The sequence below is a fragment of the Oncorhynchus tshawytscha genome, linkage group LG13, assembly GCF_018296145.1.
Source record: "Oncorhynchus tshawytscha isolate Ot180627B linkage group LG13, Otsh_v2.0, whole genome shotgun sequence".
NCBI lineage: Eukaryota > Metazoa > Chordata > Actinopteri > Salmoniformes > Salmonidae > Oncorhynchus > Oncorhynchus tshawytscha.
In genome coordinates this window covers 64602164-64616537 of record NC_056441.1, presented here as the reverse complement: position 1 = coordinate 64616537, position 14374 = coordinate 64602164, and the positions used below count along the sequence as shown (strand labels likewise).

General features: G+C 41.8%; 1 protein-coding gene across 1 annotated transcript in view; it reads right to left on the bottom strand.

Annotated features, from left to right (window-relative positions):
* caln1 (calneuron 1) overlaps positions 1-14374 on the bottom strand; it is a 104263-nt gene that overhangs the window by 48675 nt on the left and 41214 nt on the right. Inside the window, exon 4 of the mRNA XM_024442829.2 lies at positions 11394-11506. Within this exon, the coding sequence (XP_024298597.1) occupies positions 11394-11506 (113 nt within the window). The remainder of the gene's footprint in view (positions 1-11393; positions 11507-14374) is intronic.

Here is a 14374-nt window from a genome sequence, read left to right as displayed (position 1 = left end):
TGGTCCCACTAAGCGCAAACCAGACGGGATGACGTATCGCTGCAGAATGCTGAGGTAGCCATGCTGGTTAAGTGTGCCTTGAATTCTAAATAAATCACTGACAGTGTCACCAGTAATGCACCCCCACACCACCTCCTCCATGCTTCACGGAGGGAACCACAAATGCGGAGATCACCTGTTCACCTACTCTGCGTCTCATAAAGACACAGCGGTTGTAACCAAAAATCTCAAATTAGAACTCATCAGACCAAAGGACAGATTTCCACCAGTCTAATGTCCATTTCTCATGTTTCTTGCCCCAATCAAGTCTCTTCTTATTATTGGTGTCCTTTAGTAGTGGTTTCTTTGTAGCAATTCGACCATGAAGGCCTGATTCACACAGTCGCCTCTGAACAGTTGATGTTGAGATGTGTCTGTTACTTGAACTCTGTGAAGCATTTATTTGGGCTGCAATCTGAGGTGCAGTTAATTTCCCATTTCTGAGCGTGATAACTTTAATCAACTTATCCTCTTCAGCAGAGGTAACTCTTGAATGGTTCTGTAGTTGACTAACAAATAGCCTACCAAAATGTTGGAAATGAATTATTCCGCCATCTCTGGCTATAGCCTACAGATTATTTTTATATGAGTACATTTGTGTCTGGTGCAGGCCTTAGATTTGAACTTTATCACATATAGTCATGGTTGCGAATGGGTTATTAGCAATTGTGGGCGGGTGAACAAACACCTGACCTGCGCACCACTAACGTGTACTGTTACAGCCCTAATTGACACTGTGTGAGATTAAACTTGATTTAGTTCTGTAGAAAAACTATTAAAAAACGATTTGTCAAAAACAAAACAAAAACTTTTTCCAACAGTATATTTGTTGCTCTTACATAGGCCTATATAACGCAACTAACATTGTCTTATCACGTAAGTAGGCCTACACTTGTTAAATAACCCCTGTTGCCTTCGGGAGGAGAATAAGACTGAAGTATAGATAGAACATGCTGTGACTTTGACGCTTCTAATATTCTCCTCATGTCTGATTCAGAGCTGCAGTTGATCTATCATTAGCCTACCGAGCTTGTTGGGGCCTGAGAGAGAGAGCGAGAGATAGATAGTGTGGTAAAAGTGTTGCTCCTCTTCCCTCCCCTTCTCTGCTCGGGGACTAATTAATATAATCATTTGTCAGTGAAAGTAGCAAGATGCTTGCAAGTCACCCACACCCGCCTGCAATTACTAATAAACCTGCCAGACTATAGCCTATATGATAAAGTTTATCTGAGAAAATGTTTCTGAAAAAAACCCAAAATGTAGTCTATAGATCAAAATTGCACAAGAATGATACATTTATTGCAACGATGTTCATCTGAGGAAGAAGGAGTAGACCAAAGCGCAGTGTGGTACGTGTTCATATTTCATTTAATTAACTGAACACTAAATACAAAAGAACAAGAGAATAAATGAAAACCGAAACAGTCCAGTATGGTGCGAACACTGAAACGGAAAACAACTACCCACAACCCAGTGGGAAAGTATGGTTCTCAATCAGAGATAACGATTGACAGCTGCCTCTGATTGGGAACCATACCAGGACAAACACCTAGAAATATAACACACAGAACCAAAACATAGAATGCCCACCCCAACTCACACCCAGACCAAACTAACATAGAGACATAAAAAAGGAACTAAGGTCAGGACGTGACATTTCTGGATTTTTTTAAGGTACTGTTTTCTGTTTATTCAACCCGCCCGCCACTCACCCGCCCTTCATCCACACAATATTTAATGACCCTAAACCCACCAGTGGTGACCGCAGGTCATGAGACAACCCGTACATCACTATTCTGTTGACAGTCTTTTGTATTCTGCTGTACTAATGAGAAACAGAGTAAAATAAGTAACACAAAGCTCTCATAACACTTGTTTAATTTGGATCCTCACTATCTTTGTGTGCTGGTCAGAGGCAGGGAGAGTAAGAGGGAGAGGCAGAGTAATGCCTTTTATGCTCTCAGGAATACTGATGGAAAATCAAATCAAATCAAATTTTATTTGTCACATACACATGGTTAGCAGATGTTAATGCGAGTGTAGCGAAATGCTTGTGCTTCTAGTTCTGATGGAGACTTACTCAGAGTGTAGAGAATATCAAAGCAATGACACTCAAACCCCAAACCACATGAAAAGCTGATGAGGTGTGCTTGTAATTGTGGTATCATTAGAGAAACCCTCTGAAAGCGAGAGGCAGATGACTAACATTACCATCAACACGAACATGAGATGTTGCTGTTGTTTAATTACATGCACATATTCACCCCAATGGGATAATTAGGTACATTAAGAACTGCTAGACCACAGGTGAGTGAGTAGGTAGGTAAGAGCCATGACAGAATGTTAAATCATTTCTTACTGAACCAACCTCCTACTGGGAAGGATGTGAGTGTGACATCATCACCCCAACATTAGTAGATTTCATTGTTTATCTACCCAGCGAATCATAAACTTAAATTTAAGGTGCATTTTCACTTACTGACCTCAATGTATGACTAAGCTAAAATTTGACTTGAGGAAATTCACTTAGATTGAGTGTTACAGTAAGTCATGGGGTTTTGTAGTCAACTGCTAAAAAGATGGTTGACTGAGTAGCTTTCAGATAACAGAAAAACAGGACTCAGAAATGGCACTGGTCTTAAGAACTCTTCTGCTGCGGCACCAGATGCAGAACCGCTGAAGACCTCTAAAGTCTGAAGTGTCTAATAATACCTTGTGCCTTCTTCAGCATGCGTCTTAGAGTGACTGAGCTGAGGAGCCTTAATTATTTTTTTATTTTTTTTATTTCACCTTTATTTAACCAGGTAGGCCAGTTGAGAACAAGTTCTCATTTACAAGTTCTCAATAACACAATATAAAAAAAATCTATGTTCAGTGTGTGCAAATGTAGAAGAGTAGGGAGGTAAGGCAATAAATAGGCCATAGAGGAAAAATAATTACAATTTAGCATTAACACTGGAGTGATAGATGTGCAGATGATGATGTGCAGGTCGAGATACTGGGGTGCAAAAGAGCAAGAAGATGAATAACAATATGGGGATGGGAGTTGGGTGTGCTATTTACAGATTGGCTGTGTACAGGTACAGTGATTGGTAAGCTGCTCTGACAGCTGATGCTTAAAGTCAGAGATGGAGATATAAGTCTCCAGCTTCAGTGATTTTTGCAATTTGTTCCAGCATTGGCAGCAGAGAACTGGAAAGAAAGTTGGCCAAAGTAGGTGTTGGCTTTCGGGATGACCAGTGAAATATACCTGCTGGAGCGCATGCTATGGTGACCAGTGAGCTGAGATAAGGCAAGGCTTTACCTAGCAAAGACTTATAGATGACCTGGAGCCAGTGGGTTTGGCGATGAATATGTAGCGAGGGCCAGCCAACGAGAGCATACAGGTCGCAGTGGTGGGTAGTATATGGGGCTTTGGTGACAAAACGGACGGCACTGTGGTAGACTACATCCAGTTTACAGAGTAGAGTGTTGGAGGCTATTTTGTAAATTGCCAAAGTCAAGGATCGGTAGGATAGTCAGTTTTACAAGGGTATGTTTGGCAGCATGAGTGAAGGAGGATTTGTTGCGAAATAGGAAGCCGATTCTAGATTTAATTTTGGATTGGAGATGCTTAATGTGAGTCTGGAAGGAGAGTTTACAGTCTAACCAGACACCTAGGTATTTGTAGTTGTCCACATATTCTAAGTCAGAACCGTCCAGAGTAATGATGCTAGTCGGGTGGGTGAGTGCAGGTAGCAATCGTTTGAAGAGCATGCATTTAGTTTTACTAGCATTTAAAAGCAATTGGAGGCCATGGAAGGAGTGTTGTATGGCATTGAAGCTCGTTTGGAGGTTTGTTAACACAGTGTCCAAAGAAGTATACAGAATTGTGTCGTCTGCGTAGAGATGGATCGGAGAATCACCAGCAACAAGAGCGACATCATTGATGTATACAGAGAAAAGAGTTGGCCCGATAATTGAACCCTGTGGCACCCCCATAGAGACTGCTAGAGGTCCGGACAACAGGCTCTCCGATTTGACACACTGAACTCTATCTGAGAAGTAGTTGGTGAACCAGGCGAGGCAGTCATTTGAGAAACCAAGGCTATTGAGTCTGTCGATAAGAATGCGGAGATTGACCGAGTCGAAAGGCTTGGCCAGGTCGATGAATACGGCTGCACAGTACTGTCTTTTATCGATGGAGGTTATGATATCGTTTAGGAACTTGAGCGTGGCTGAGGTGCACCCATGACCAGCTCGGAAACCAGACTGCATAGTGGAGAAGGTACGGTGGGATTCGAAATGGTCGGTATTCTGTTTGTTAACTTGGCTTTCGAAGATTTCAGAAAGGCAGGGCAAGATGGATATAGGTCTTTAACAGTTTGGGTCTAGAGTGTCTCCCCCTTTGAAGAGGGGGATAACCGCGGCAGCTTTCCAATCTTTGGGGATCTCCGACGATACGAAAGAGTGGTTGAACAGGCTAGTAAAAGGGGTTGCAACAATTTTGGAGCATAATTTTAGAAAGAGAGGGTCCAGATTGTCTAGCCCAGCTGATCTGTAGGGATCCGGATTTGGGTGAAGGAGAAGCAGGGGGGGGTCGAATGCATGCCCAGCCGTAGAAAAATGCTTATTGAAATGATCGATTGTCAGAGATTTATTGATGGTGACAGTGTTTCCTAGCCTCAGTGCAGTGGGCAGCTGGGGGGAGGTGTTCTTATTCTCCATGGACTTCACAGTGTCCCAAATCTTTTTGGAATTAGTGCTACAGGATGCAAATTTATTTTTGAAAAAGCTAGCCTTAGCTTTCCTAACTGACTGTGACACACACGCACGAACACAAACAGCCTGGTGTCTCCCAGTGAGACTGAGCTGAGGAGCCCTGCACCTGCTTGGTAACACACATAGCCCCTGATGGAGAAAGACCCTGACACAAGATGCCACAGAGAATAAAAAACAGCACTGTCCTCATCCTCCATCCTCCCCTCCGAGGCATAAGAGATTTGCCAGAAACTTTCGTAAGGTTACTCTCCTCATCTCCCAGCTAATGCTTTCAGTGTTGCAGAATTGTTGTGTGTCTGGCCCGTCATCCTGATTCATGTATGGGACAAGTTGGCTATTCAAATCTATTCAGATTTCACCTCGGATGTGTTCTGCCAAGAGGCACAGTCATAACGCTGTGATGTGAAAGCTTTGCCGGTCTTGTTTGATGATGGCCCTTATAGCACTTTATTACTTTGTTCTTGTTCATCATAGCCACTTTCTGGTTTTCATTCCATCAATCAATCAAATACAAGTATTTATATAAAGCTATTTTTAGATCAACAAAGTGCTTTACAGATGTAGTAAATGTCCACTGGGCACAAACTGTTTGAATCAATGTTGTTTCCACGTAATTTCAACGACAAAAAATAAATGTGATTATATTGAATCAACATAGAAGACTGATGGGATTTGCTAAAAGTCAACAACATAAAGGATGTCAACAATGTAAAGGAATTTCCGAAATGTTCGTATTTTTTTCACCCAACTTTTATCCTAAAGCCAACAACATGTTTCAAATGTTTGTTGATTTCATGTTGAATTCGTATTAGTTGACAACTCAATCAAATATAAATCAAAACTGGACATTGAAATGAGGTCTGTGTCTAGCGGGTAGAGAGTACTATATTCATTAAGGTTAAGTGTTTGTACTCTATTTACTGTAACTGAAACACATCAATATGGAATGGAAGTTGGGATAGCGCCCATATGGTGGTTGTTTGCATTTACCATGAATGATAATAAGCTGTACTTTTACCCTTTGATTGGCAAAAAACAAAATTTCAGGTTGTTTTTTGATGCATTCTTACCTTAGCCTGGGTTTCAGTCCTTTTAGCTAATCCACTCCCTGTACCCCATGTGCCAAAGAGACTGGCCTTTCTGCCATTTTCAAATGTGAATGTTCTATTATTAATGAGCTCAAGGAGAGCAGATGATTTGATCCTGTTTCGATCACCCTCACAGCTATCCTCCAATCACAACGATTATGCAAATATTGGAACTCTATCACTTTTTATTCTCTCCACAGAACAACTTGTTATCCGGTTGTTAAGCAACCTTTTTTTTTCGATTGTCCAGATGAAACCAGTCAGTCAAATGTTGCTGTCTCACATCTAAATTCTCAAACTAAATAAATACTGCAATTACAACCACAAAACGTCTTAGTTTTATTTTAGGCCTCAAAATACAAAATCTTTCCTAGCTAATAGCTAAATGTTCGTTTTTGACTTTGTTACTAATTCTATTTGAGGCTCCACGTTTTCATGCCATGGAAAATATTTCCAACAAACAATGAGCAACTCCGTGGTAAATCCATCGCATATTGAAAGAGCCTCTTTGGCAATGACAAGGAGTGGCAATGAGTGGAATGTTAGCTAAAGAGACTGGTACTCAGACTAGTCTTAACTACAGGACATGCTGGTTCAGCATTCTTCTCTCTAACTCTTTCTCTCCACCTACTTAATTGAAGGATTCTTGGCTGAAAACACAGTGTTGCAAGTTCAAATCCCAAAGAGTACCTCTGTTTTTACACCTCCCAACAAGCCCCTTAACGTAAATTGCTATGTAGTCTAAGTAAATATAGATTAAGTGAATTAAATTAACAATTCAAGTTACTGAGAAGCAAAGAAAATAGAAAAGTCTGTTTTTTGCTCGACTTGAATGCAGAGACGTTAAAGTAAAAAATATATAAAAATGATTCTGTCAAACTCATTCAGAGAGCAGGGAGCTCAGGTGAATGAATAGTCAGCTCTCAATTCAGAAAGAAATACTACCAAATACTACACACAAAAGGTTTCTGACTCAGAGAGACAAGCTACTGTACGTAAATAAGAACCAGTAAACAGGAAATGGGCAGGAGAACCATTGAGCAACAAAAACAGGTGTCACACACTTTTATGCAAGTTAATGCAGGAAACCGGACATAAAAATGTAAAACTGTAGGCTACATTACATCGACCATGAAGAATGAGGAGGGATTATCAGGATGGAATCACATTAAGATACTTTTTTCTGAAGTGCAAAGATATATACGGTATAACCTCACAAATAAAATTAGATTAGCAAGATTATCAACCAAGCGCCTCTGGATATTCATTTATCAAACAGTGATAAATGTGAGCATGATTGTGAGGGAACCAATTCCTCCAGAGACATAAAACCAACTCTAGCCCCCCTCTTTGGAGGACAGCTGTAGACACAATTTTGAAAGTAGTAGCTAGAAATCATCTGAGCAACTCCAATTCCCTGATTTCCCCCTTTATTTGTTGTTGAAATATAACACTTTTCAGACAACCACACACTCTGATCTCCATCCTCTCTTCTCATATCAGCAAGACAAGGTCAGAGCAGCTCCTCTCAGTCAAACAGGGTTGGCACGGAGACCACAGTGTCTGCACCTGCAGCACCAGAGAACATGTCCTCACAATGTAAACCAAGAGCTCCTGCTCACCAGAGACAAACCGGGTCACAGCTATGATAGCATCAGAGAGAGAAACCTGCCAAGTGTGCTCCACATAGCCAAATGTCCCTCTCTTTTTCTCTATTATTCTTTCTCTCTCTCCCCCTAGAGTGTTGTTCTCATAGGGGTGCTGTGATTTTCTTGTCATGATGGGTGAATTTCTTTCTTTTTTTAATATATTGATCGGCAAATACAGGATTAGTAAAGGCCCAGCGCACTACTTTTGTGAAAATGTATTTTTTCAAAATATATACAGTTATCAGTCAAAAGTTTGGACACACCTACTCATTTAAGTTTTTATTTGGACTATTTTCTACATTGTAGAATAATAGTGAAGATATCAAACTATGAAATAACACGTAAATTATGTAGCAACCTAAAAAGTGTTAAACAAATCAAAATATATTTTCGATTTTTTAAAGAAGCCACCTTTGCCTTGATGACAGCTTTGCACATGCTTGGCATTCTCTCAACCAGCTTCACCTGGAATGCTTTTCCAACAGTCTTGAAGTAGTTTCCACATATGCTGAGCACTTGTTGGCTGCTTTTCCTTCACTCTGCGGTCCAACTCATCCCAAACCATCTCAATTGGGTTGAGGTCGGGTGATTGTGGAGGCCAGGTCATCTGATGCAGTACTCCATCACTCTCCTTCTTGGTCAAATAGCCCTTACACAGCCTGGAGGTGTGTTTTGGGTCCTTGTCCTGTTGAAAAACAAATGATAGTCCCATTAAGCGCAAACCAGATGGGATGGCGTATCGCTACAGAATGCTGATGTAGCCATGCTGGTTAAGTGTGCCTTGAATTCTAAATTAAATCCCTGACAGTGTCACCAACAAAGCACCCCCACACCATCACACCTCCTCCTCCATGCTCCATGGTGGGAACCACACATGTGGAGATCATCCGTTCACCTACCCTTCGTGTCACAAAGACACAGCGGTTGGAATCAGAAATCTCAAATTAGGACTCATCAGACAAAAGGACAGATTTCCACCAGTCTAATGTCCATTGCTTGTGTTTCTTGGCCCAAAGAAGTCTCTTCTTGTTATTGGTATCCTTTAGTAGTGGTATCTTTGCAGCAATTCGACCATGAAGGCCTGTATCACGCAGTCTCCTATGAACAGTTGATGTTGAGATGTGTCTGTTACTTGAACATTATTTGGGATGCAATCTGAGGTGCAGTTAACTCTAATGAACTTATCCTCTGCAGCAGAGGTAACTCTGGGTCTTCCTTTCCTATGGCGGTCCTCATGAGAGCCAGTTTCATCATAGCGCATGATGGTTTTTGCGACTGCACTTGAAGAAACTTTCAAAGTTCTTGACATTTTCCGGATTGACAGACCTTCATGTCTTGAAAATAATGATGGACTATAATTTCTCTTTGCTTCTTTGAGCTGATCTTGCCATAATATGGACTTGGTCTTTTCGCAAATAGGGATATCTTCTGTATACCACCCCTACCTTGTCACAACACAACTGATTGGCTCAAATGCATTAAGAAGGAAATCAATTCCACAAACTTCACTTTTAACAAGGCACACCTGTGTAATTGAAATGCATTCTAGATGACTACCTCATCAAATCAATGCAAATAGTCTGCGTAGCCATTTGATTAGATGTTCAGGAGTCTTATGGCTTGGGGGTAGAAGCTGTTTTGAAACCTCTTGGACCTGGACTTGGTGCTCTGGTACTGCTTGCCGAGGGGTAGCAGAGAGAACAGTCTATGACTAGGGTGGCTGGAGTCTTTGACAATTATTAGGGCCTCCCTCTGACACCGCCTGGTATAGAGTTCCTGGATGGCAGGAAGCTTGACCTCAGTGATGTACTGGGCCAGACACACTACCCTCTGTAGTGCCTTGCAGTCGGAGGCCGAGCAGTTGCCATTCCAGGCAGTGATGCAACCAGTCAGGATGCTCTCAATGGTGCAGCTGTAGAACCTTTTGAGAATCTGAGGACCCATGCCAAATCTTTTCATTCTCCTGAAGAGGAATAGGTTTTGTTGTACCCTCCTCACGACTGTCTTGGTGTGCTTGGACCATGTTAGTTTGTTGGGGATGTGGACACCAAGGAACTTGAAGCTCTCAACCTGCTCCACTACAGCCCCGTCGATGAGAATTGGGGCATGCGCGGTCCTCTTTTTCCTGTTGTCTACAATCATCTCTTTTGTCTTGATCACGTTGAGGGATCTCTGACCTCCTCCCTATAGACTGTCTCATCGTTGTCGGTGATCAGGCCTACCACTGTTGTGTCATCGGCAAACTTAATGATGGTGTTGGAGTTGTTTCTGGCTGTGCAGTAATGAGTGAACAGGGAGTAAAGGAGGGGACTCAGCATGTACCCATGAGGGGGTCCTGTGTTGAGGATCAGAGTGTGCAATAGAGATTGCATCATCTGGGTGGTCTAGAGTTATTTTCCCTCTTGTTGCACATTTAACATGCTGATAGAAATTTGGTAAGACGAAGTTTCCCTGCATTAAAGTCCCCGGCCACTAAGCAAGCTGCCTCTGGGTGAGCGCTTTCCTGTTTGCTTATGGTGGAATACAGCTCATTGAGAGTGGTCTTATTGCCAGCATCATTCTGTGGTAGTTTGTAGACAGCTATGAAAAATACAGATGAAAACTCTCTAGGTAGATAGGCGAGCAAAACCTTGAGACTTCTTTAGATATTGTGCACCAGTTGTTATTTACAAAAATCACCAGACGCCGCTGTTCTATCCTGCCGATACAGTGTGAAACTAGCCAGCTGTATGTTGATAATGTCGTCGTTCAGCCACGACTCCATGAAGCATAAGATATTACAGTTTTGAATGTCCTGTTGGTAGGATAATCTTAACCGTAGGTCATCAATTTTATTTGCCATTGATTGCACATTAGCAAGAAGAACGGGTGGCAGTGGGAGCTTACTTGCTCGCCTATGGATTCTCAGACGGCAGCCCGATCTGCGGCCCCTTTTACGGGGATCTGGGCCTGTTCCAGTGAAAGTAGTATATCCTTCTCATTGGACTCGTTAAAGGAAAAAGTTAATCTTCCGCGTAGGTCAGAGATTTTATTTTCCTCATTAAACTGGTTGAAGGCAAAGGGTGGCTACTTTGAAGAATCTCTAATATAAAAAAACATTTAGATTTGTTTAACACTTTTTTGGTTACTACATGATTCCATATGTGTTATTTCATAGTTTTGATGTCTTCACTATTATTCTACAATGTAGAAAATAGTAAAAATAAAGAAAAACTGTGTATTTATTTTGTATAATATATAGATTTTTCAGGGGCTGCTGCAGCACCCTCATTACCCTTACTTCCTGTGGCTATGGTTGTTCTCTCTCTCTCTCCCTTACACTCTCTAACTCTTTCATTCATTCGCTTTCACCCCCCACTTCTTTCCCTCGCTCGAATCTTCTCACCTTGTCCCTTCCACTCACTCTGTTACTTCTTTCACACACACACACACACACACACACACACACACACACACACACACACACACACACACACTATAATTGTGTTCCCCTCTATTACACAGTCATGCCATCTTAGTCATCCGCTCACTACTCTGACTCCCTCGCTAGCTATCATCCTCTCCCCCCTCCATTATGGTTCAGTGCAGGAACATCTGGCCAAATGGCACATGGAGATGCCGGCAGGACATAATCTAAGGCAGGAGACACTGCCACTAGACAAGTCCATCAGGAACTGACACACTACACTCTTTGCTGCCTCTACACTGATCGTCATTGTGCAAATCAAGATGAATAAATGTCTTCGATTTCACTGCCAGCTATTGCACAACTTGGCCATGGCTGCAGATATTGCAGGCCACTGCTTGGTAAAGGAAAGGTGAGAGAAGATAGAGGTGAAAAGAGAGAAGTCCTTACCTGCCAGAATATGCTGTCTATCGTGCTCCCAAGGAAGCCCTCCCTGGTTTCAGACGACAGGAGCTTGGGTCCTAGGATCGTCATGAACTCATCGAAGTCCACCTGCCCGTCTCCTAAGAAACACAGTCAGACACACAGTATGACATGTCTTACTCACAAAAAAAGTTTTATTTCAAATCAGTAAAAAGGACAATAACTGTATTTTATACCAAGTCTTCATTTGAGTATGTGTTCCTTCCCTTCAATACCTATTCTCCTTCCTCCTTCATCTTGCTAATTTCCCTGCAGAAGAGGTTGTGTGCTGCCCATGCAGGGCGACTCAATCTGCCCCTTCACTCCTCCTCTCCTCCCTCTCCCCTGACGGGGGTGAACTCCTTAGTCACGCTGGCACTGTCACGTTTGATGCCATCGATTGTCCCTCTCTGTGCCCATGCATATGCAGAGTGGGATCCTGCCTCATCACTGGGGACAGTCAGGCAGTGCAGCCAGTGCAGTCAGGGCCCTGAACTATCGTGATGGATGGATGAATGGCTGGATGGATGGATGGATGTGATTTAAACCAAGAACACTTCCTAACAAAAGCAGCCGATGCCAGGCATCATGTATTATGAGCATAACACCCCTATATAAAGCAACGGGAGCGATTGCAATACTGAGATCTCCAACAAAGACCACAAGCTCCTAAGCAATCCATCAAGGGCATTCTGCTGAGCTGGATAAAAATCTGAGGGATCGTTCTGACAGTGTAACAGATTATCAGATCAACTCAATGAGTCCATCCATATCTTATAGAGATCAGCTGGACTATTGCAGCTGCTGCTCAAAGAGAAAAAAATCAATGGCCATCCATGAATGTGTCACGTGTCTCTAATTCACCTTGCTGCTAGCTTGGCAAAGACACAATAAACACCCTCAAATCCCATTCATCTGGTAATGTACCTGGCTATGGACACCTCCTCCATTTGATCACCATGATCTTTTGTGTTGCGTCTATAGACAAGAAAATGAAACGAGATTGAGGCAAATTGCTTTGAATAGAACACAAATTGATGTTTTGAAAACATCTCTCACTGTAATGACAGAGATGTAATCGCAACAACAATCCAGCCAACCCTTCTTATCTTGGCCAGGGTGTCCTCATTCAGTCACAGCAAGTAAAATCAACTGACAATTTCAAAGGCATCGCAGATGACAAATGGTCCTCCAGTCCTCCCCCTCTACCATACCAACAGGAACTCATACATTGATTGCTGTCGCACCTCAGAGTGTACAAGCAATATCTATTACAAATATGACAGATAGGTCCTCCTAGATGTTCTAACTTGTCAAAGCAGGAGATGAAAGCGAACCATCAAGCAAATCTTCAATTTGACAGCAGGTATACTTTAATAGTAGGGGAGGATAAATCGTTTCACTAATCATTCGTATCTGGAGTGGAGAGCAGTCCACAATCTTGAGCATTCAGGTATGACTTTCCGATCTTCCTGAGATCAGTCCACTACAGTTTTTCTAGCAATTCTGCCTCAAAAAATAAAAAACAAAACAAAACAACAAACATTTGAGTGGAGATTACAAGATAAAAAAGAGACAATTGGGTGAAAAACGTTTTGAATATTTCTCCAATTATCTAGTGTTTTGACACATCTAATAGTTCCACAGAAGGTTTATTTCCAAAACACTTTATCCAACAATTCTTCACATTTTTTCATCAAAAATGATTGCTTATGGTAACTTCATGTGTACCCATGTGTTATTGTTTTCAGTAATTGGAATTGCAGTAGGCAATTAACATATTGTTGCTTCAGGTTTAATTGAAGAGTTTGACAGAGATTTTAGATGTGTATGAAAATGTATTGTTAGCAAAATGCTAGCCTATTTTCATTGTTTAGCTGGAATGGAATGTTTGTATCCTGTATATTTGACTGTGATATGTGGTTGTCTCACCTAGCTATCTTAAGATGAATGCACTAATACTGTAAATTGCTCTGAATAAGAGCACCTGCTAAATGATTAAAATGTCACGTACAGTTGAAGTCGGAAGTTTACACACACTTAGGTTGGAGTCATTAAAACTCGTTTTTTAACCCACTCCACAAATTTATTGTTAACAAACTATAGTTTTGGCAAGTCTGTTAGGACATATACTTTGTGCATGACACAAGTCATTTTTTCAACAATTGTTTACAGACAGATTATTTCACCTATAATTCACTGTATCACAATTCCAGTGGGTCAGAAGTTTACATACACTAAGTTGACTGTGCATTTAAACAGCTTGGAGAATTCCAGAAATTGATGTCATGGCTTTAAAAACTTCTGATAGGCTAATTGACATAATTTGAGTCAAATGAAGGTGTACCTGTGGATGTATTTCAAGGCCTACCTTCAAACTCAGGGCCTCTTTGCTTGACATCATGGGAAAATCTAAAGAAATCAGCCAAGACCTCAGAAAAGAATGGTAGACCTCCACAAGTCTGGTTCATCCTTGGGAGCAATTTCCAAACGCTTGAAGGTACCACATTCATCTGTACAAACAATAGTATGCAAGTATAAACACCATGGGACCACGCAGCCGTCATGCCGCTCAGGAAGGAGATACGTTCTGTCTCCTGGAGATGAATGTACTTTGGTGCGAAAAGTGCAAATCAATCCCAGAACAACAGCAAAGGACCTTGTGAAGATGCTGGAGGAAACAAGTACAAAAGTATCTATATCCACAGTTAAACGAGTCCTATAAAGACATAACCTGAAAGGCCGCTCAGCAAGAAAGAAGCTACTGCTCCAAAGCCGCCATAAAAAAGCCAGACTACGGTTTGCAACTGCACATGGGGACAAAGATCGTACTCTTTGGAGAAACGTCCTCTGGTCTGATGAAACAAAAATAGAACTGTTTGGCCATAATGACCATCGTTATGTTTGGAGGAAAAAGGGGGAGGCTTGCAAGCCGAAGAACACCATCCCAACCGTGAAGCACAGAGGTG